Genomic DNA, 24044 nt, shown 5'->3' on the forward strand with positions numbered 1-24044 from the left:
CGCACATCAGGGTCTCGGCCTGAAACATCGACTGTACCTCTTCCTAGAGATGCTGCCTGGCCTGCTGTGTTCACCAGCAACTTTGATGTGTGTTCCTCTGGTTATAGATACGTCTACTAAGGGGAAGAGTTACAATCTGCTCTACCTGTGTTTTTCTTTCTGCATAGTGCAGCCAGGTTTATCCCTTCCTCTGCACCACCTCTACAGCCTTCTCTGGTCCAAGGAAAACAATCCCAGTCTATCCTGTCTTTCCTTATTGCTTAGATGCTCTAGACCTGATAACATCTTGGGGAATTTCCTCTGCACTCTTCCCAATGCAATCGCATCCTTCCTGGAGTGGGGCAACCAGAAATGCATACAGTTTTCCAGCCCTTAATGCTTTGTATAGCTGTACCGAAATCTGACTCTTGTATTTTGTCCTTGCTAATGAAAGCAAGAATTCTAAATAAAAATTCTTAACTCACTTATCTGCCTCTGCTGCTAAATTCAGGTTCATGACTGTATAAATTCATCAAGAGTTAATGGAGAGACAGAGCTTGAAAAAAAATGAGATCTTAATATGCATTGTTTAATCCAGTTTGATGATAAATCTTCTATAATCTCTGGTGTCAAGCTCTGGGTCAGTGAGGAAATATTCCAACCTCAAAAACTAGTTAAAATGTTGATTGTTGGATTTAATTCAACTTCCTTTTATTAGCGAGGAGCATCCCAGAATGAGACTATTGAGTTCAAGGGAGGAGCAATTTAAAACATAGACAGCCGCAGGCAGTTGTGGAAGTTTCCTATGGTGTTACAATATGGACCAGGGGCCAAAGGTTTGTTTATATTAAGTGGCTCCTCCCATCATTGACTTTCACCTTAATAGGCGAGACCTGACTATGGCCAAGCAGAATCGATGTTCATTATCTTTGTTGATTGACTCAAAGTAATAGGCAAATCATAGAAGTATCCCCGTCAGTCACTATTAGCTATGGTAGCTCTGTGATTATGTGTTCAATTCTGCCCCACGGCTCCAGTGACTTGGGTTCAGTCCTGATCTTTGGTACTCTTGATGCTTGTCCTTGTCTCCTTTGTGACCACAAGGGTTTGCTCCAATTGCTGTTTTTAATTTCTGACATCTTGAAGATGGGGTTGATAGATCAACTCCTGCCTGAGAAGTGACTTGGATCTTCTCCAATTTGCCTACCGGAATGACAGGTCCACAGCAGATGCCATTTTATTAGCTCTTCATTTAACCCGGGAACATCTGGACAGAAAAAAATGCCTGAATTGGGATACTCTTTATCAACTACAGCTCAGCATCCAATACCATTATCCCCTCAGAACTAATCAGTAAGCTTCAAGACCTTGACCTTAACACATCCTTGTGTAATTGGATCCTCGATTTCCTCACTGGCAGCTCCCAGTCAGTTCAGATTGACAACAACATCTCCTCCACAATCTCCATCAGTACAGATACGCCACAAGGCTGTGTGCTTAGCCCCCTGCTCTATTCACTTTACACTTACGACTATGTGACTAAGCACAGCTCCAATGCCAAATTCAGGTTTGCTGTCGACACCACTGTTGTAGGCCAAATCAAAGGCAGCAACAAATCAACTTATAGGAGGGAGATTGAAAATCTGGCTGAGTGGTGCCACAACAATAACCTCTCACTCAATGTCAACAAGTCCAAGGAGCTGATTATTGATTTTGAGAAGAGGAAACCAGGGGTCCATGAGCCAGTCCTCATCGGAGAATCAGAGGTGGAGAGGGTCAGCAACCTTAAATTCCTCAGTGTTATCATTTCAGAGGACCTGTCCCGGGCCCAGCTCTAAGTGTAGTTACGAAGAAAGCACGACAGCACCTCTACTTTCTTAGGAGTTTGCGAAGATTCGGCATGACATGTAAAACTTTGACAAACTTCTATAGCTGTCTAGTGGAGAGTATATTGACAGGCTGCATCACATCCTGGTATGGAAACACCAATGCCCTTGAATGGAAAATCCTACAAATATTAGTGTCTATGGCTCAGTCCATCACAGGTAAAGCCCTCCCCACCATCGAGCACATCTACACAAAGTATTGTCATAGGAAAGCAGCATCCATCATCGGGGTTCCCCACTGCCCAGATCATGCTCTCTTCTCACTGCTGTCATCAGAAAGAAGGGACAGGAGCCTCAGAACTCTCACTACCAGGTTCAAGAACAGTTATTACCCCTCAACCATCAGGCTCTTGAATCAAAGGGATAACTTCACTTGCCCTGTATTGAAATGTTCCCACAACCAATGGAGTCACTTTGAATGACTCTTCATCTCATGTTCTCAATATCTATTGCTTATATATTATTATTACTTTTCTTTCTTTTATTTGCCCATTTTGCATACTGGCTGAACGCCTAAGTTGGTGCGGTCTTTCATTGATTCTATTATGGTTATTATTCTATTAGGGATTTATTGAGTATTCCCACAAGAAAATGAATCTCAGGGTTGTATATAGTGACATATATTGCTTTGATAATAAACTTACTTTGAACTTTAGCAACTTTGAATTTTCGTTATATGCCTGCTTCGCTGCTGCTGCTACTGTGTGGTCCAGAATCTCCGGAGGAGAAGGCCCCAAATCCTCGGCTTTGCTTGTTGCTCGGCGGCCGGGGTGGGGTGGAAGCGCTCGGCAGAGGATGGTGCTCAGAGAGGCTGTGTCGGAGGGACTGGTCGGAGGCTCAAAGTTTTCGGACAGACTCAGAGTCCGCTGCGGTCGGGTGCTTGCAATGGTGCTGCATTTCTCCCTTCTGCCGCCTGTGTGGGATGATGAGTCTATCGGGACTTTGAGACTTTTTTTTACTGTGCCCATGGTCTGCTCTTTATCAAATTATGGTATTGCTTTGCACTGTTGTAACTATATGTTATAATTATGTGGTTTTGTCAGTTTTAGTCTTGGTTTGTCTTGTGTTTTCTTGTGATATCATTCTGGAGGAACGTTGTATAATTTTTTAATGCATGCATTTCTAAATGACAATAAATGAAAACTGAACCAGACTGAACTGATATGCGGCTGAGTGGTAGAATCCAAAGGGGAATTGATGGAAAAGTGGGAAGAGTGCAGTGGGATATATGGCAAAATAGTGCACAGGTTGATGTGCAACTCAGTGGACCAAAAGGCCTGTTAATCATATGACTTGCCAGCTGCAACTCCTCAAGTCTTGAGCACAAAGCTGACACTACAAGTACTTGGAGATGCCTGCACTCTTGAAAATGTCTTTTCCATTATAAAGATCCTGTGACGTTTGATTGAAGAAGTTTCCTCGATCACCAGCACTAAAACAGATTAGCTGGTCATAGTTGTAATGCTTTTGTGGGAGTTTGCAAATTGGATGCTGCTTTTTGTATGTTGCTTATGCTGGAATTCGTGAAAGAAGCAGAATGAAAAGAAGAATTCCACATTTAGATTCAAAACTGAGTAGGGGTGGAAGGCTGTTTTTCTGGGTGAGGTCAGTGGAATCAGTGGTGCTCCACAGGGCCTCTGCTTTTTGTGATTATATATCAGCAATTTGAATGAAAATGTAGATGGGTGCATGAGTAAGTTTGCAGATGATGCCAAGATTGGTGAAGTTGTGGACAGCATGAAGGACTATCAGAGAATATAACATCAGTTGTAGATACGGACAGGGATGCGGACGGGGAAGTGGCAGATGAAGTTTAACCTGGGCAAATGTGAGCAGTTGCACTTGGGAAGGTTAAAGGAAAGGAGAAAGTATACAGTTAATGATTGGTCCCTTAGTAACAGATGTACAGGAGGGAGCTTGGGGTCCAGGTCCCTAGTTCACTGAAAATGGCTGTGCAGGTGAATTGGTGGTAAAGAGAGGGAATTCCATGCTTGCCATTACTGGTCAGGGAAGTCATGCTGCAGCTACATAAAACCTTATTCAGACTGCACTTGCAGTAACCTGGTCACCCCTATTATTGGAAGTATGTGGAGAGAGTGTGTAAGAGGCTTACCAGGATGATGCCCAGATTAGAGGGCATGAGCTTATAAGAAAATATTGGACGGTCTTGGGTTGTTCTCCGTAGGGTGCTGAAGCCAAGGTGGAATGTGAATCTGACAGATGCATTTTTTTTTCTTTTATTTCAAAATATACTTTATTCCAAAAAATTATATACAATAAACCATCCAATAACTTTCCATCCTTTACATACGTTCCCATTATGGTCTGTACATATCCGTACTTATGGCCACCCACGTGGCACTCCAGTTGTTCACCTTACCACACCATTGTTGAGGGGTTTACTCCCCACCACCCGACCCCTCCCACTCCCGCGGGAGAAGAAACCTAGACCGTGGTCCTTCCCCAGCGGGCCCTTGCAGTGGCCGCGCCAAGTTTCAGTGCGTCCCTCAAGTGATGAGAGGTGTGGATAGGATAGACAGTCAGAATCTTTTCCCCCGCCAAGCAGAAATGTCAAACTCGAGGGTGTGCTTTTAAGGTTGCGGGAGTAGATTAAAGGAGATATGAAGGACGAGTTTGCAACGCGGAGAGTGCTTGGAGTAGGTTACCAGGAGTAATAGTAGACTCGGACAGTCTGGCGGACTTTAAGGCTTTTAGATAGACACATGAATATGAAGGGAAATAGGCATCAAGATCGGCACGACATTGTGGGCTGAATGGCCTGTTTAGGGTCGCATTGTTCCATGTAAATACAAGCAGAAACGCAATGACCAAACTTGCATTCGGTAATGCCCAGCAGGCCAGTCAGCGTCTGCCACAAGAGAAACTTTCAAGGCAGTGATTTTTCACATTCAGCGCGCCCACTGCCTTTTAGTTTTGTGCATGCGGTGGATGCAAGTCACCTTTTTTTTACGGCGCACAAGCCGGCTTTGAGCTAGAGGCTGCGTCGGGGCTGAGTACCATCCCGACCGCATCCTTTGGTATCGGAGACGAGCTCGCGGCTCAAGTTTGCAGGAATAAATTTGGACTCTGCTCTCCTCTCGCTGAAGCTGAGAGGTAGGACCACGTATCAACCTAGTACATTCCTCAGCAGGTGGAGGAGCGGAGCCTGTGGAGTCATTTCCCCCTTCTATAGGGTGACCATTCAATAAGGATAAGATTTCCATCCATGTGTTCACTTCGTTGTTGTAAACTTTTAAAGTCTACCCCTGGCAGCTTTTATTTAGAATGTGAAGCAGTAAAGTGTAAACACAATGCCATATGAAATCTCCAAGGGTACTTTAGGCCACCTGATGGTCGTGCAGGTGGCAGGAACATGGGGAATATTTGACGTAGTGTTACCACGGAGACAGACGCAGTTACTGGAAGCAGATCAGAGTCCCGCCCAGACAGCGTCCCCTGGGTCCTAGCACTAGTTGGTAACTGTACCAGAACTGTGTTTCAAATTGCTCCCCAACCACTCCTTTCTCCGGTAGTTGGACTATGTTCGTGATTTTCTTTTTTTTTGGACTCTTCTTCGTTTTCTTCCCTCCAGGAGAAGGCTCAGGAACTGGAAGACTCGTACGGCCAGATTTGGGAACAGCTTCTTTCCAACTGTGATTAGACTGCTGAACGGGTCCTGACCCGAATCTGGGCCGTACCCTCCAAATATCCGGATCTGCCTCTGGGTTTTTTTTTGCACTACCTTACTTTCCCTTTTCTATCTTCTATTTATGATTTATAATTTAATTTTTTTATTATATTTACTATCGATTTGTGCTCCAGGGAGCGCGAAGCGCAGAATCAAATATCGCTGTGATGATTTGTACGCTCTAGTATCAATTGTTTGGCGACAATAAAGTAATAAAGTAAAGTTTTCTCCATTTATTTTCTCAATTCCTTTGCTCTTCTCCCTCTCCTAGAAGATGCTGCCTTTCGCTAGAAGGTAGATGCCCTTTGGCACACTGAACTCATGTCTGTTCAACCCTAGGAAAACTTCAATGCCAAAGCTTATTAAATACCGACATTCGTCAGGTCCTGTCACACTCTCACACAGCTTTCACCGGATCTCAGTTTTATGCTCTCCAGGCAAATACCAAGTAACTCGGCATCCGTGTCGGAATCTCCTTGCTCTGCTTGTTTTGGTAACAGTCGGGTAATCGGTTGAGTCACCATAGCTGCTAACAAACTTTGTATTTGTGATCGTTTGGAGTGGAGCAGCATTAAACTAAGCGCCTCGTTCTGCTGCTATAGCTTCTCATCACACACAACATGCTGGAGGAACTCAGCAGGTCAGGAAGCATCTATGGAAATGAGTAAACAGTCGACGACACAAAATAATCTGCAGATGCTGGGATCAAAGCAACACTCACAACACGCTGGAGGAACTCAGCAGGTCGGGCAGCATCCGTGGAAAAGATCGGTCGACGTTTAGGGCCGGAACCCTTCGTCAGTGTCTCGGCCCGAAACGTCGACCGATCTTTTCCACGGATGCTGCCCAACCTGCTGAGTTCCTCCAGCGTGTTGTAAACAGTCGACGTTTCGGGCAGAGGTCCTTCATTGGTGCTCGTCGGCCTGGTTCCTAGCTTCCCAGTTAGAAAAAAAAAAGCAAGTCCGGCAATTGCGAGAATCTGAAATGAGTGGGCGGATATTTGGATCCCGGTCTTCATGGACTTGTTCAGTGAAGCATGTGAGAACGTGGGCCTTGCAGTAAATATCTGCAAAATTCTGACTTTTCACTAATCTCTAGTCCCCGCTCTGAAGGCTGAAGATAAGACCCCGGAAGATGTAAATCACCTTGCGTATTTTTATTTAGATTTACAGCACGGTAACAGGTCCTTCTGGCCCAATTAGACCCATATGACCAATTAACCTACCGACCCCTGTGTCTTTGGGAAATGGGAGCAAACCCACATGGGTCACAGGGTGAATATACAAACTCCTTACAAACGGTGGTGGGAACTGAACGCGGGTTGCTAACCGCTAGGCTGCCGGGCCGCCCAGAGTTGCGAACCAGCTTTCGAGGAAGGGAGACATTGACAATGAATTTCAGTATCTTGGTGGCAGAGTGCTTTAGTGCTGCTGCCTCACAGTTCCAGGGACCCAAGTTTAATCTTGACGTCAGTTACTGACTGTAGAGTTTGTGTTTTCACCATGTAATTTCCAGCTGCTCTTGTTGGGCACGTTAGATTCATTGGCTACTGCAAATTTTAAGTGTCAAAATAAAGAGAATTTATTTGGTGTTTGAGAGAGAGTAACTCAGAATCAGGTTTATTTGAAATTTGTTAACCATGTAGCTGCCGTTTCAATGCTATACATCATATAGAAGAAAAAATAATAAATAAGTAAATCAGTTACAGTATACGTACAATGAATAGATTAAAAATCGTGCAAAAACAGAAATAATATATATTTAAAAGTGAGGTAGTGTTCACGGGCTCAATGTCCATTTAGGAATCGAATGGCAGAGAGGAAGAAGCTGTTCCTGATTCACTGAGTGTGTGCCTTCAGGCTTCTGTACCTCCTACCTGATGGTAACAGTGAGAAGAGGGAATGCCCTGGGTGCTGGGGGTCCTTAATAATGGACGCTGTCTTTCTGAGACACCGCTCCTTGAAGATGTCCTGGGTACTTTGTAGGCTAGTACCCAAGATGGAGCCGACTAAATTTACGACCCTCTGCGGCTTCTTTCGGTCCTGTGCAGTAGCCCCGTCCTCCATGCCAGACAGTGATGCAGCCGGTCAGATTCCTCTACACGGTACATCTACAGAAGTTGTTGAGTGTGTCTGTTAACTTGTAGAGGTACAGGAGAATGGGACAGATGGCATTAATCTGTGAGTAGCTGGCATGGACCTGATGGCCCGAATGGCCTGAGTGAGTAAATGTTTTAAATTCAAGATCTCAGACTTATCTTAAAGCTACTGGCCACCCCCTTCTACAGCAATGGAGAGGACAGCACCAAAGCTGATATAGCCAAGACACTGGCACTGTAAAATAAAAAAAGAAGTCTGTCTAATTTCCTGTGTCAGCACCACATGTTGGAGTTTTCACTGGACTCAAGTGGTCCTGATGGGCAGGGTCTATATGTTGCCTGCCTAATATTAACCTCCTGACGTGGGCATTTTATTCTGAGCAGTGTGGATGGACCGTCTCTGGGTCCAGTGTGTTCATCTACGAGTGAAGGGGAAGAGATTACCAGGAGGACAGAGACACCACGCCAAAGATACTCTAAAAACTTCCTCAGAGATGCAAATCCTCACTAATCCCTGGCCATGATTGACTGTCTAAGAGGAAGGAGAAATAAAAACAATGAATACTTTCTAATAAAATGTTATTGAAAACTGAAATAAGACTTCTATACTTTTCTTCTGGGATACTGCCTGATCTGCTGAATATTTCTGTTTTTATTTCAGAGTTGGGTAGACTTGTGCCGTTCCAGGTTGACGTTGGAGGGGAATTCGTTTTTTGCTACATCTAATTCACTCTACACTCAATGGTCACTTTATTAGGTGCATCTATGTACCTGCCCCTTAATGCAAATATAAAATCAGCCAATCATGTGGCAGCAACTCAATGCATAAAAGCATGCAGACATGGGTCAAGAGGTTCAGTTGTTGTCCAGGCCAAACATCAGAATGGGAACCAAATGTGATTAGATGACTTTGACTGTTGAGTGATTGTTGGTGCCGGACAGGGTGGATTGAGTATTTCAGAAACTGCTGATCTCCTGGGATTTTCACGCACAGCTCTCTCCAGAGTTTACAGAGAATGGTGCGAAAAGAACAGCCAGTCAGCGGCAGTTCTGTGGGCGAAAATGCCTTGTGAATGAGAGAGGTGAGAGGAGAATGGCCAAACTGGTTCAAGCTGACAGGAAGGTGACAGTAACTCAAATAACCGCGCGTTACAACAGTGGTGTGCAGAAGAGCACCTCTGAACGCACAACTCCTCGAACCTTGAAGTAGATGGGCTACGGCAGCAGAAGACCACGCCGGGTTCCACACCTGAACCCAATAAAGTGACCTCCAAGTGTATCTCAAACGGTACCTAGCTAGTAGCATTGGCACTAGGACCCCGCAGACTCTAGGAGGAGGGGCCCTACGTCTCCTCCAGCACTTCCCAGTGTCTGTCACATGGACGCTCTGTTTGCGGCGGGTGGGGGATTTAAAATAATCTCGGGTCTGGCTGCTGTGAAGTAAGGGAGAAAACAATAGACTTGAGGATATTTACGAGAGACAAGCAAACACGTTATGAGCTTCAAGGCTCCTAAGAGCTACAACGAGAAAGAGGGGGCTAAAGGAGAAATAAGGAGCGAAAGTAAAATCAGTCTTCACTTTCTTCAAACCTCTCTGGAAGATCCCAGGAGATCGGTTAGTTGCAGACAGTTGGTTAATGGATACGGGAGCAGGCTTTTCCAGCAAGTTTGACCGCCTCCCCTTCAGCTGGTTCTTGGTTCGCGGCGAGAGGTCCGGTCCTGCAGGCCCCTGACCCTCCGATGAGTTCTTGCGGAGACTCTGCAGCCGAGGAGGGGTGCAAACTGGAAGCGGTGATCCAGGTCTGTGAGCCCAGGCTTCGGCAACTACCGCGTATCCTCAGCCTTTTGATCGAAGTTGGCTTTAATATCACTTTCTGAGACTTATGGTGCAGGCAAGGAGGGTGAATGAAATATTTTATATTATGTTGCGTTTTTTTAAATTAGCATTCGGAGCCCCAAGCTAAGTTGGGGGGGGCAAATAAAATCAAAGGCTTCTTTTCCATTTTGTTCCGCTTGGTCCCTCCATTCCGCCTTGTTGCTGCAGGGTCGAACCCCCGTGCCTTCGAAACCCGGTAACGTTGGATAGATAAGTCAATTTATTAAAGTCTGCAAAGAATCGTTCAGGGTTGTAAAGATTCGAATCAAAAGTTTGTTTTTAAACTTCGCCTCACGCTGTAGATGTTCTTGTCAGTTGCACGGAAAGGATGACAGATTGGCCAGCAGTTAACCCTATACAGAGGACGATGAGGTGTAAATCGGGGTGTGGAGAAAGTGGCGGAAGGTGAACTGCTGTAGGATAGGGTGTAACCCGAGCACTGAAACCAGTCGGATGGGCTTGGTGGTCTTTTTCCAGTGCTGTAGCCATCGGGGTATCCTGTCCACCTGGCTCCACTGCGACTGTGAACCCTGCAGGAATCTCCAGAGGAAGTGACAGTCGGCAGGGCTTCCCAGTACAGTGTTGGGGTTGGGAACTCGAGCATCCAGCCCACAGCACAGTCCAGATGTTGAGCAGCTGATCTCTGCCAAACAGTTCGCAACACTTGCCACACTGGAGTCTTTATAGATCGGTAAAATACCAGGGATCGACTGTGACAATTTATACAATTGCAGGAGTGCAGTTTGATGTTTGATTGGGGTGTCTCAGGCAATGTTCCTGCCTCTTGCAGGGTTCTTTAGAAGCGTGTGACCCTTGCAGCGGCGCTCAGCAGGGCTGGCTGGTTGTAACCAATGCATCCGGAGCATCACCTTTGACTTCTTACCCCGTGTCTTTGACAGACCTTGCAGACGACAGTGCAGAGCGCAGAGAACGGGAAGGGATTCGTATGTCGGGGAGATGCCGAGGATTCGCCACTGACGTGTCTCGCTGCCAAAATACGGGAGATCATCACCAGAAATTTCATGGAGGAGCAGGCATCAGGTAGGGGTAAGGAGAAGGAAGAGTCATCAGGGTAAACATTTGCCTCCCTGGCGCACCATCCAAAACAGAAGTGAGGTTCTTTCTGCAGCTATGAAGCTAGGGAGAAACCTGGAAAGGTGACCTTTAACCTTGCCGAATAAATCCTAGGTTTGATAAGCAAGTGGTGTGTTTGGGAGCGAGCTTTAACTTGCCAAATTAATGAGCGCAGAGACAGAGCTTTAACTTGATAGGCAAAGAGTAACTCCGTAAAGTCATCGCTACCCTGTTGAATGAATAGGAACGTTGTGGAGTTACTCAAGGGCTGAGCCTGAGGGGAACAGTGAGGCTATTCTAAAGTAATGTTTACCTGTCTGAATAAACAGCAACTTCACGTAGTTACACAACCTGTAATCTTTCCCTGGCTCGGTATATTCATCATACACTGGAGAATAGATTCTTGTATGGAATACACATTCTTTTGTTATCATCACCCCCAGGAGTTGGTGGAGCCAGCCGATGCAATCAGTCCTTGCGCTTCTCATTTGATTCCGTTAACTGCCGTTGTCTCCTTGCTCGTAGTTTCCCCCGCGGAGATGTCGTCCGTGCTGCCTCTTCAAGAAGAGAACAGCATCCTGCAGCAGGAGCTGTCCCGCGTTGAGGACCTGCTGGCTCAGAGCCGAGCCGAGCGGGACGAGCTGGCGATTAAATACAACGCCATCAGCGAGCGGGTAGGTGAACCAGCAGCGCCCGGGGGCTTAGAGCCACAGTATCTGAAAGTAGACGGTTTTGTCTGGGAAATGTATTTGGACAACTCTTGCTTATTAAGCAATGTTATTTCAAAATATTCAATACCACAAAAGCCCAGTCTTTGACCGGCAGGCCATCTAACTGTTTGATTCATGACGGTACAAAGCCCCGGTTACGGTGCCATTAAGGTGATGGTGGGTGACCTTGGGGGACTGCAACCATTGTACTGGTGTTCCACCCACAGCGCTGCTGTTCCGGTTGCCCCAGCGACAGAACAGAGATGGCCATTTATGGCAAAGTCAGTACATTGTGAGCCTTGGCGAGAAAAATAGGGGTGATGATGTTCCCAAGACCTGCTACTCTTGTCTTGGGTGGCAGGGGTCAGAAAGGTACTTGCAAAGAATTCTTGATGCACTGCTGCGTTGTAACTTTTGGCTCTATAGATCTGCACACACAAAACTGCTTTGGTGGGAGGGGGTTGAGGTTAGGTTCTTGGATGGGGTTCACATTTAATCAGCCTTCATGCTAAACACCACCTAGCTTAGCTCCTTGGATGTTATAGGAATCTGACATACAAGCAAGTGGATCACCCTCCTCATTCACCTATTGCCCATGGTATGGATATGCAGTCAGCAAGTCTGCCATTCATCATAAAATGCCACACTCTAGCTTGCCAAGTCGTTATGCAGATGGTCCATTTGAATTCTATGTCAGTAATGTTTGCTATCACCAAGCTTAGTGACATTAACATTTAATATTAGTGTGGGCACGTGGCCAAGTGGTTAAGGCATTGGACGAGCAACCTCAAGGTCGTGAGTTCGAGCCCCAGCCGAGGCAACCTGTTGTGTCCTTGAGCAAGGCACTTAATTACACATTGCTCTGTGAGGACACTGGTGCCAAACTGTATGGGTCCTAATGCCCTTCCCTTGGACAACATCGGTGTCATGGAGAGGGGAGACTTGCAGCATGGGCAACTTCCGGTCTTCCATACAACCTTGCCCAGGCCTGCGCCCTGGAGAATGAAGACTTTCCAGGCACAGATCCATAGTCTCACAAGACTAACGGATGCCTTTACTTTTAATATTAGTTGGTATCACTACTCAATGAAATAGTTCAATAGGATTAACATTAGGTGAGGTTGAATACTACTCAGTAATGTTTGGTAAAATTGATACCTAGTCAGTAATCATGACACAGCAATACCACGAGATGCCATCAGCTCTGGAATCCTTTGAGACTTGGATGCTGTTGTTGGGTTAAAAGTATGGAATTTCCTGCATAACATCATCCTAGGAGCCCTATTAGCCTTAAGGCACATTGGAGGTGAGCTGCCTTTTCTTTGAGCTATCTTGGATGACAAGTGCAACATTGCTAATGACTCATGTCTGTGAGCAGATAAAGCAAAGCAGCCAAGACTTGGTAAAACCCAGCAGCAGTGGAGACTTCGGTTGCATCTTGCAATGGCGTTGCTCTGTAATGGTCAGTGACTGTCACGCTCAGTTCTGTGTGACATTAACACTGCACTCAGCAGAGGCAGCTCGGGGGTCCGGTGATTTGCCGGGTGAACCAGTTTTCTGAGGCAGTAAACACAGCCCAAACTTACGGTTTTCCGAGCAGCTCTTCCTTGTGCTTCAGAGACACGGACACTGAACACCTCCGTCAAGCACTAGAACAACACCACCAAAGGCAGCATCACAGAACCCTCCCAAGTCTACACTCTGTGGCCACTTTATTAGGTACAGAAATGGAAACCAGTGTGACTAATGCTGCTGAGGCCTATGCACTTCAAGGTTTAAAGTTCAGAGTAAATTTATTATTAAAGTTCATATGTGTCACCACATACAACCCTGAGATTCATTTTCTTGCGGACATGCACAATAAATCCATACTGAAATAATGACCATAATAGAATCAATGAACGACTGCACCAACTTAGGCGTAAAACCAGTGTGCAAAGGACGAATAACTGTGCAAATACAAAAGGAAAGAAATAATAATTAAGCAATAAATATCGAGAATATGGTAAGAAGAGTAATTGAAAATGAGACCATAGATTGTGCAAACACTCCAATGATGGGGCAAGTGAAGATGTGTGTTGTTGTGGCAGCATTCAGCCAGATTTTCAGTCTCCCTCCTGTGTGCTGATTTATCACCACCTCTGATTCAGTCTATGACAGTGGTGTTATCAGCAAACTTCGATATGGATTGGAACTCTGCACACCTGTGCTGATGGAGATTGTGGAGGAGATGTTGTTGCCAATCCAAACTGACTGGGGGTCTGCAAGTAAAGAAATCAAGGATCCAATTGCACAAGGAAGTAGGTCTTGAAAGCTTATTGATTAGTTTTGATGGTAGCACTGAATGCCTAAGCTGTAGTCAATAAAGAGCAACCTGATGTATGTACAGTTGAAGTCAGAAGTTTACATACATGTTAGCCAAATACAAAACTCAGTTTTTCATAATTCCTGACATTTAATCCTAGAAAACATTCCCTGTCTTAGGTCAGTTAGGATCACTACTTTATTTTAAGAAGGTGAAATGTCAGAATAATAGTAGAGAGAATGATTTATTTCAGCTTTTATTTCTTTCATCACTTTCCCAGTGGGTCAGAAGTTTACATACACTTCGTTAGTATTTGGTAGCATTGCCTTTAAGTTGTCTTACGTGGGTCACATGTTTTGGGTAGCCTTCCACAAACTTCCTGCAGTAAGTTGCTGGAATTTTGTTCCATTCCTCCAGACAGAACTGGTGTAACTGAGTCAGGTTTGTAGGCCTCCTTGCTCACACACACTTTTTCAGTTCTGCCCACAAATTCTCTATCGGATTGAGGTCAGGGCTGTGTGATGGCCACTCCAATACCTTGACTTTGTTGTCCTTAAGCAATTTTGCCACAACTTTGGAGGTATGCTTGGGTTATTGTCCATTTGGAAGACCCATTTGCGACCGAGCTTTAACTTCCTGGCTGATGTCTTGAGATGTTGCTTCAATATATCCACATAATTTTTCTTCCTCATGATGCCATCTATTTTGTGAAGTGCACCAGTCCCTCCTGCAGCAAAGCACCCCCACAACATGATACTGCCACCCCCATGCTTCACGGTTGGGGTGGTGTTCTTCGGCTTGCAAGCCTCACCCTTTTTCCTCCAAACATAATGATGGTCATTATGGCCAAACAGTTCAATTTTTGATTCATCAGATCAGAGGACATTCCTCCAAAAAGTAAGATCTTTGTCCCCATGTGCACTTGCAAACTGTAGTCTGGCTTTTTAATGGCGGTTTTGGAGCAGTGGCTTCTTCCTTGCTGAGCAGCCTTTCAGGTTATGTTGATATAGGACTCGTTTTACTGTGGGTATAGATACTTGTCTACCTGTTTCCTCCAGCATCTTCACAAGGTCCTTTGCTGTTGCTCTGGGATTGATTTTCACTTTTCGCGCCAAAGTACGTTCATCTCTTGGAGACAGAATGCATCTCCTTCCTGAGCAGTATGACGGCTGTGTGGTCCCATGGTGTTTATACTTGCGTACTATTGTTTGTACAGATGAACGTGGTACCTTCAGGTGTTTGGAAATTGCTCCCAAGGATGAACCAGACTTGACATCATTTTCTGACCTCAATCCAACAGAAGATTTATGGGCAGAACTGAAAAAGCGTGTGCGAGCAAGGAGGCCTACAAACCTGACTCAGTTACACCAGTTCTGTCTGGAGGAATGGAACAAAATTCCAGCAACTTACTGTGAGAAGCTTGTGGGAGGCCACCCAAAATGTTTGAGCCAAGTTAAACAACTTAAAGGCAATGCTACTACCAAATACTAACAAAGTGTATGTAAACTTCTGACCCACTGGGAAAGTGATGAAAGAAATAAAAGCTGAAATAAATCATTCTCTCTGCTATTATTCTGACATTTCACCTTCTTAAAATAAAGTAGTGATCCTAACTGACTTAAGACAGGGAATTTTTTCTAGGATTAAATGCCAGGAATTGTGAAAAACTGAGTTTAAATGTATTTGGCTAAGGTGTATGTAAACTTCTGGCTTCAACTGTATCTTTGCTGTCAAGGTTTAACACATTGTGCATCAGTGATGTTCTTCTGCACACCTCTGTTGTAACATATGATTATTTGAGTTACTGTCGTCTGTCAGCTTGAACTAATTCATTCATTCTCCTCTGACCTTTTCTCATTATCAAGGCATTTTCATCCACAGAACGGCCGCTCACCGGGTGTTTCTTTTTTTGTTTTTGGCACCTTTCTCTCTGAACTCTAGAGAATGTCATGTATGAAAATCCGAGGAGATCAGAGGTTTCTGAGAGACTCAAATCACCCCGTCAGGCACCAACAATCATTCCATGGCCAGCCTCGTAGATCACAGTTCTTCCCCGTTCTGATGTACCCAAGACGGTGCTGGCAACATAAGGACAATATAAAGTGACGGAATTGACATTGAACCTATGGACACTACCTCACTAATTTTTTTGCTCTCTTTTTGCACTACATATTTAATTTATATGTATTTCTTATTGTAATTTATAGTTTAAAAATATTATGAATTGCATATACTGCTGCCACAAAACAACAAATTTCATGACATTTGAGAGAGATATTAAACCTGATTCTGACTCAGGTTCCAACTCAGAACTACAAGGCCCTAATGATGCTCAGTGGACCTTGACAGGTGGATCATGTATCTTTGTGCCCAATACCAGACTGCTGAAGAGTTACTCTAACCCACGGCATGAAATTACCAGGAAATCAGAGGAAGTGTTTCAAGGATGTTTTCAGAGCCTCCTTTAACACATGCAACATGCTTCCCGACTCGTGGGAATCGCTGGCCCACAAGCACTCAGAATGGAGGAAGGGCATTTAGGGTGCCATCAGTCTGTTCACTGGGTGCACTTGTCTGGCTAGAGACCATGGTGCCAGGAGTGCACGACAACCTAAACCACTGGCCAATTACCCTACCATCAACCTCACTCCAAAGGCAGACTCCCACTGTAGACTCTTGACTGCCACATATCTTAGAACTACTCACCTCACCACAAGAATTTACCTTTAAAGTTCAAAGTAAATTATTATCAAATGTTACCATATACGACCACGAGATTCATTTTCTTGCAGGCATTCACATGGAAAATAAAGAAATACAATAGAATTTAATGAAAAACTATACATAAACAGACAAAAACTGACAAACAACCAATGTTCAGAAAAAAACAAAGTGCAAATAAAGTAATAAATGCTGAGAACATGAGTTGTGAAATGTCCTTGAAACTGAGTCGATAGGTTATACAATCAGTTCACAGTAGTCGCGATTGAAATTATTTATGTCAGTCCAGGAACGCAATGCTTCTAGGGTAATAACTGTTCCTGACCCATTGGCGTGGGACCTCTGTTACCTCCTGCCCGATGGTAGTAGTGAGAAGAGGACACGGCCTTGATGTAGGGGTCTTAAATGATGGATGGTGCTTTCTTATGGCCGCACTCCATGTAAGCGTACTCATCCGTGAGGAGGGCTTTGCAGGTGATGGAAGACCCTACAAAACATAACATTGGAGTTTCCAACTCTAATAACTAATCAAAAGAAAAAAAAACACAAGAGCTGAGAAAACATGCCTCACTAAAGAGAAACTAAGTAGACACATTTTCCCAGCTCTTGTCTTTATTTTTCATTCTTACATGTCACCCATAATGAATTATGTAAACAACAAAGAACACTTAATTGAACAGTATATTTACAATGTTACTTAAATACTACTGAAATATTAAACACACTACACTTATCCCTGCTTAGCAATAAACTCCAACTCAAAATAGAATGCATTTCAACTCAAGTCACCTGATATACACAGTGCACTATACAGACATCCGCAGCATAGTCAATTTTAAATTGTCCCATTGGCATTTTTATCAAGGATGGTATAAGGAACCGGGCAGGTTTTGTAAAACTTGGCTGTGGCATTTTTATTTAACACTATTTTACCTTTGCAATGTCTGAGTTTTCCAGTGCCATCCTTGAACTATGCTGTGATATCATCCAGTACCTTTCAATTGACTCTGTTACAGAGGTTGTGGCAAGCAAATGGTGGATGGATTTCCAATCAAGTTGTAGTTGGCTCGGCCACTCATGGCCCCACAATGTTGGCCCTACCACATAGAAGTCCAATGGTGGTTGTTGTATTTCACTGTTACAAATATCATTCCTACAGGAGTTACCTTTTCTCCAGTATAAGTTCTTAATTGGGCCTCTGCCAGCTTCAGTTCAGTTTCTTTAAAGTGTCTTTCAAACTCACTTTGTGGAATGACTGATAGAGCTGAGCCAGTGTCCAATTCCATTTTAATTAATTTGCCATTCACTTCTGCTTGTCTTCTGTTAGTTTTCACATTGTAAATCTTAAAGGCTACATAGTCCTGTATCATTCTCCTCCATATCAAAATTTTCATCAACAGCATGCAGATTAGTGCTCTTTATGAAACTGCAACTTAACTTTTTATCTTTTTCTCTTCCCTGTGTAGTCCATTTATTTTTGCCTGCTCAACATGCTCTTTATCTGTGTCCTACTTTGTTGCATTTTCTGCAAGTTTAGCCTTTAAGCCTGCATTGTCTGTTGTATGTGAGCCCCTGCCACAATGGTAACACAATTTGTTTGGCCAGACCGGCTCCTGTTTAGATGCTGCATTTTTGTTCACACTGACCTTCAATCCTGCCTGCAACTCAATTATGTCTCTAGCTGTTGTTTCTGTTGATATAGTGATTTCAACTGCTCTTTGTGCTTCAATGAGGAACCATTTTTGAATGCTTTCTTGTAAGATTTCACAAACTAAATGATCTCTCAGTACATCATTAAGCCTATCACTGTGAATTTCTTCAATTCAGCCACATAAGCTGAAATGGACTTCCCTTCCCTTTGATTCTGCTTATGAAACCTAAAGCGTTCTTCAACCAACAATGGTTTTAGTTCTAAATGTTCCTGCATTACGTTCATGATATCAGCAAAACTCATTTCAGCTGGTTTGGTTGGAGCAGTTAAATTTTAAAGCAAATTGTATGCTTTTCCATCCATTACACTCAACAACACTGGTACACATTTCTTATTGGCTATTCCATTTGCTTTAAAATACTGCTCAATTCATTCAGTATACATCATCCAATCATCTGTTGTGCAATCAAACTTGTCTGTCTATCGATGTAGCCAGCCATTTCTGATTTTTTAAATTAGTTATTATTATTATTACCCAGTACTCATTGTTTATGAACCCATAGCCATATTTGTTGCTTGTTACTTTCATCTATTTACTGCCTTTGTTTAAAACTGGACTGTCCTTCTCTGCATCTGAAGAAACATGTGCTGAGCTTTTTTTCCCAACTTGAACATTTATCTTCCTTTCTGAATATTTATAACTCCAAAAACTATTGGAAGAAAAAAAAACAGAGGAGCTGGAAAAACATGTCTATTTAGTTTTACTTTGCTGAGGCACTCACATATGACGTGGTGTCATGACGTATGCAATTAACTTATTTCTTACACATAAACCATAATGAATTCAAAGTTCAAAGTACATTTATTATCAAGGTATGTATACATTATACAACCTTGCGATATGTCTCCTTGCAGGCGGCCTCAAAGCCAAAATAACATAATAAAAAAAATTCCAACAAACACCCGATGTGCAGAGAGAGAGAAAAACAAATCATGCAAGCAATAAAAACAAGCAAACAGCATTCCTAACAAAAGTGAGTCCATAGACACGAAGCCTGGAGCAGGCGCATAGCCTCAGCCTCAGTTCATCACACAGCGGAACAAAACATCACGGAGCCCAGAGCGGGCCTACAGGCTCAGTGCAGCTAAGAGCAGAGCAAATGTCACAGAGCGGAGAACAGAACCAGCCCGACACTCGCCTCTGGTACCAGCACCTTGCCTTTTCGGTCCACCTGGCCCAGCGTTTAAATTGTCCGAGCACCTCGTCGTTCCTCGCTCTGAGACCTGGGCCCTTCACATCAATACGCTCTTGGCCTGGACCCTGCCGCCATGTCTTGGCCCGTACCCAATCTTTCCAAATCGGCCCGGCGCTTAGGTGATCAAGCCTTACTCTCAATTTCGGCGGGCAGGCCCCGAAACTCCTCTGCCCTGACTTTTCTCCGCTTCGCAAGCCCCGACTCCATCTTGAATATGCCTCTGCCTCACTCCAACCACCCCTCCTCAAACATGCCTCGACCCTCGATTAGACACCTTTGCTCCCCTCAATCATTCACCATAATTATTTACAGAAAAAAGTGTTATTAATGAAGTACTTAGTTGTATTTCTTGCTTTGGGAACCACAAGCAAGTTGTCACTGATCTTCAGTAGCGCCATCTTTAACCGGAATAGTGTAATCAATGAAGAATGCTTAATCAAACTATATATTTACAATTACAATTACAGCGAATCCTGTGAGTGTGGCGAAAGGGTGCAGAGCATTGAACACATCCTGCGCAACTGTCCACTCTCACCTGATTTAGCTGACACTGACCTGCTTAACATCAACCAAACAACACCAGAGTGGCTGGCTGTCTGGTGTGCCAAGCTATGATGATGATACAATTACTCAAATATGACTGAAATATTGAATATGGTACAATGGACTGGGCTATATCCACCACTTTCTGTAGACTATTCAATTGTTAGGCATTGGTGTTTACATACCAGGCCCCGATGCAACCAGTTAGGATGCTCTGCATCTATAGAAATTTGTCGGTTTTTGATGACATGCCAACTCTAAGCAAACTTCTGAGAAAGTAGAGGTGCTTTTGTGCCTTCTTTGTGATGACGTTTGATTGTCATTTGAATGTCATGACTGAGTGATGTGACAACAACTTCTCACTCCACGTCAGCCAGATCAAGGAGATGATTATCGGCTTCAGGAGTAGGAGACCGGACATGCACGAGCCAGTCCTCATCGAGGAACTGAGGCGGAGAGGGTCAGCAACTTTAAATTCCTCAGTGTTATCATTTCAGAGGATCTGTCCTGGGCCCAGCATGTAAGTGCAATTGCGAAGAAAGCACGACAGCACCTCTACTTTCTTAGAAGTTTGCAAATATTCAGCATGTTATCTAAAACTTTGACAAGCTTCTGTAGGTATATAGTGGAGAGTATATTGACTGGTTGCATCACAGCCTGGTATGGAAACACCAATGCCTTTGTACAGAAAAGCCCACAAAAAGTAGTGGATATGGCCCAATTCATCACAGGAAAAGCCCTCCCCATCGTTGAGCACATATAAACAGAGCATTGCCACAGGAAAGCAGCATCCATCACCGGGAGCCCCCACCACCCAGGCCATGCTCTCTTCTCGCTGCTGCCATCAGGAAGAAGGTACAGGAGCCTCAGGACTCACACCACCAGGTTCAGGAACAGTTACCACCCCTCAACCATCAGGCTCTTGAACTGGAGGGGATAACTTCACTCGCCCCCATCACTGAACAGTTCCCGTAACCTATGGAGCCACTTTCATTGACTTTTCATGTTCTCAACATTTATTGCTTATTTATTTATTTATTATTATTATTTCTTTTTATTTTCCTCTTTCTTTTATTCGCACAGTTTTTCATTTTGTTTGTACATTGGTTGTTGTCTGCCCTGTTGGACGTGGCCTTTCATCAATTCTATTGCGTTTCTTGTATTTACTGTGATTGCCTGCAAGAAAATGAACCTCAGGGTTGTCTATGGTGACATATATGTACTTTGATAATAAATTTACTTTGAACTTTGAGGATTTATTTGCTGGTTCCAGGACAGATCCTCAGATATGTTAATGCCAAAGAATTTAAAACTACCGATCTACTCCATCTCTGTTCCCTCTAATGAGACTGCCAGCTTCTCCTCCTGTAGTCGATAACCAGCTCTTTGGTTCTGCTAACGGTGAGTGAGAGGTTGTTGTTGTGGCACTACTTGACCAGATTATCGTCTCCCTCCCATATGCTGATTCGTCACCACCTTTGATTTGGCCAATGACTGCAATGGCATCAGCAAACTTGAAAACGGTGTTGGAGCCGTACTTAGCCACACCATCATAAGTATAAAGTGAGCCGAGCGGGGGGCCTAAGCTCACAGCCCCGCAGTGCATCTGTGCTGATGGTGAGTGTGGGGGAGATGTCGGAAGATCTCAGAAGACAAAGGGTTTGTGGATCTTGCCACGAATAAAATGGTTGAAGTATTTTGCTGCATTGCAATGGTGACTTCATTTCAATGCAACCCGCACCACATGCTGGAGGAACTCAGCAAGTCAGGCAGCATCTGTGGAAAACAGTAAACAGTTGATGTTTTGGACTGAGACCCTCCTTCGGGGAAGGGGGTGAAGTAAAGAGCTGGGAAGTTGGTTTATGGAAGAGATAAAGGACCGGAAAAAGGGGAATCTGATAGGAGAGGAGAGAAGACCATGGAAGAAAGGGAAGGGGGAGAATCACCGGGATGGGGGGGGGGAGGGGATGGGTCGGTAAGGAGATAAGGTGAGAGAAACAGGAGACAGGAATGGTGAAGGTGGGGGGGGGGCAATTACCAGGAGTTCGAGAAATCGATGTTCATACCATCGGTTTGGAGGCTACCCCTCCTACTCTCCCAGTTTCACCTATCGCCTACCACCTTGTACTTCTTCCTCCCCCTCCCATCTTCTGACTCTGACTTCTCGCCTTCCTCTCCAATCCTGAAGAAGGAGCTTGGCCCAAAACATCGACTGTTTACTCTCTTCCATAGATGCTGCCTGGCCTGCTGAGTTCCTCCAGCATCCTGTGTGCATTGCTTGGATTTCCAGCGTCTGCAGATTTTCTCTTGTTTGTCTTTTCAATGCACGTCTCATCATTTGGAAAGTGCTTTAGGATGTCCTGATGTTGCAGGAGGCAACTGGTCCTTCCCCTAGACATTAATGAGTTTCCAATCTCTGACGCAGTGGCCTGGTTGCTGTTTGAATCTGCTCTCCACGTGTTCTATTTTAATGTTGCTCCAGTTATGTCTGAGAGGAATGATACCTGCTACCCAGGGGATGGCCCCAGATTTAGTACAAGCACATTGTAGCACTGGAAGTTCTGCATAGTTTGCTGCCATGGATTTATCTCCCATCAGGAATGTACTTAAGCATCAGAAGCAAGGGAAACGTTGGTGGCACCAACCCAGGGGCTAGGAGCTTGCCTGGGCATGCCTTTCCAATCGAGTAGGTCGCTAACATGTCTGTACTCGCCCTAGGCTGGCCCCAGGTTTAGAGCTGCCTTACTGGAAGTAATCAAGCGATGAATTGTGATTCCAGACAATACATTCCAAACCACTGTATTGTGTTACAGGGCCAACTGCTGCTGTTTCTATCCCTCCCCCCAAAACCAAACACCATGGGGCTTTGAGTGTCATTTTGGAACTCTCCATGGCCAAGCTGCTTTCTTCAATACTCGCTCTCCCCACTTTCCCATCCCCTCCCCTCAGATTCTCCCACTCACCGGTAACCTACTAACCTACTCTACTAAACTGCAGAACTTTGGGATGTAGGAGGAAATTGGAGCACATGGAGGGGACACACATAGTCACAGGATAGATGGGCAAACCCCATACAGACAAGTCTACAGTTAGAAGGAGACATTGGATAATACTATAAGACTAAGGTGGAGAATTAGGCCATTTGTCCAGTCTCCTCCGCCATTCAATCCTGGTGGATTTATTCTCCCTCTCAACCCCATTCTCCTGTCTTCTCCCCATAACCTTTGACACCCTTAGTAATCAAGAACCTATCAACCTCTGCTTTAAATATAGCCAATGACTTGGCTTCCTTGTCTGTGGCAATTAATTCCACAGATTCACCTCTATCTGGTTAAACAAATTCCTCCTTGTCTCTGTTCTAAAGCAATGTCCTTCTGACGCTGTGCCCTCTGGTCCTAGGCTCCCCATGTCCACTCTAATCAGGCCTTTAAATATTTGATAGGTTCAATGAGATCTGCTTTTATTCTTCTAAACTCCAGAGAGTACAGACCCAAGTCATCAAATGCTCCTCATACATTAAACCTTCCATTCCTGGGATCATTCTCATAGACCTCTTCTGGACCAACTCCAATGCCAGCACATCCTTTCTTAGATAAGGGGCCCATAATTGCTCTCAGTAATCCAAACGTGGTCTGACCAATGCCTTGTGAAGCCTCCGCATTACATTTTTGCTTTTATATTCTGGTCCTTTTCAAACGAATGCATTTGTGTTCCTTACCACTGACTTAATCTGCAAGTTAACCTTCATGGAATCCTGCACAAGAACTCACAAGTCCCTTTGCACATCTGATTTCTCAGTTTTCTCCCCATTTAGAAAATAGTCTACACCTTTATTCCTCCTACCAAAGTGCATGACTATATACTTCCCTACGCTATATTCTATCTGCCACTTCTTTTCCCATTCTCCTAATCTGTCTAAGTCCTTCTGTGGACTCCCTGCTTCCTCAACACTACTTGCCCCTCAGTCTACCTTCATATCATTCACAAACTTGGCCATAAAGCCATCAATTCTGTCATCCAAATCATAGACACACGATGTTAAAAGAAGCAGTCCCAATATTGACCCCTGCAGAACACCACTCGTCACCAGCAGCCAGCTAGAAGAGGCCCTATTTATTCCCACTGTTAGTCTTCTGCCAATCTTCTATCCATACTGGTATCTTTCCTGGTTTACCGTTTGCTCTTATCTTGTTAACCAGCGTCCTATGTGGCACCGTGTCAAAGGCCCTTTGAAAATCCAAGTAAAGAATATCCCCT

At 44.4% G+C, this 24044-nt stretch overlaps 1 protein-coding gene across 2 annotated transcripts in view; it reads left to right on the forward strand.

Annotated features, from left to right (window-relative positions):
• The first annotated feature begins 9105 nt into the window (after positions 1–9105).
• LOC140188803 (uncharacterized) overlaps positions 9106–24044 on the forward strand; it is a 121116-nt gene continuing 106177 nt past the window's right edge. For both annotated transcript variants that reach the window (XM_072245449.1, XM_072245450.1), the window contains exons 1-3: positions 9106–9451; positions 10427–10568; positions 11127–11275. In XM_072245449.1, coding sequence (XP_072101550.1) covers positions 9392–9451; positions 10427–10568; positions 11127–11275 — 351 coding nt within the window. In that variant the 5' untranslated portion in view covers positions 9106–9391. The remainder of the gene's footprint in view (positions 9452–10426; positions 10569–11126; positions 11276–24044) is intronic.

Source organism: Mobula birostris, chromosome 27 (assembly GCF_030028105.1).
Source record: "Mobula birostris isolate sMobBir1 chromosome 27, sMobBir1.hap1, whole genome shotgun sequence".
Taxonomy (NCBI): domain Eukaryota; kingdom Metazoa; phylum Chordata; class Chondrichthyes; order Myliobatiformes; family Myliobatidae; genus Mobula; species Mobula birostris.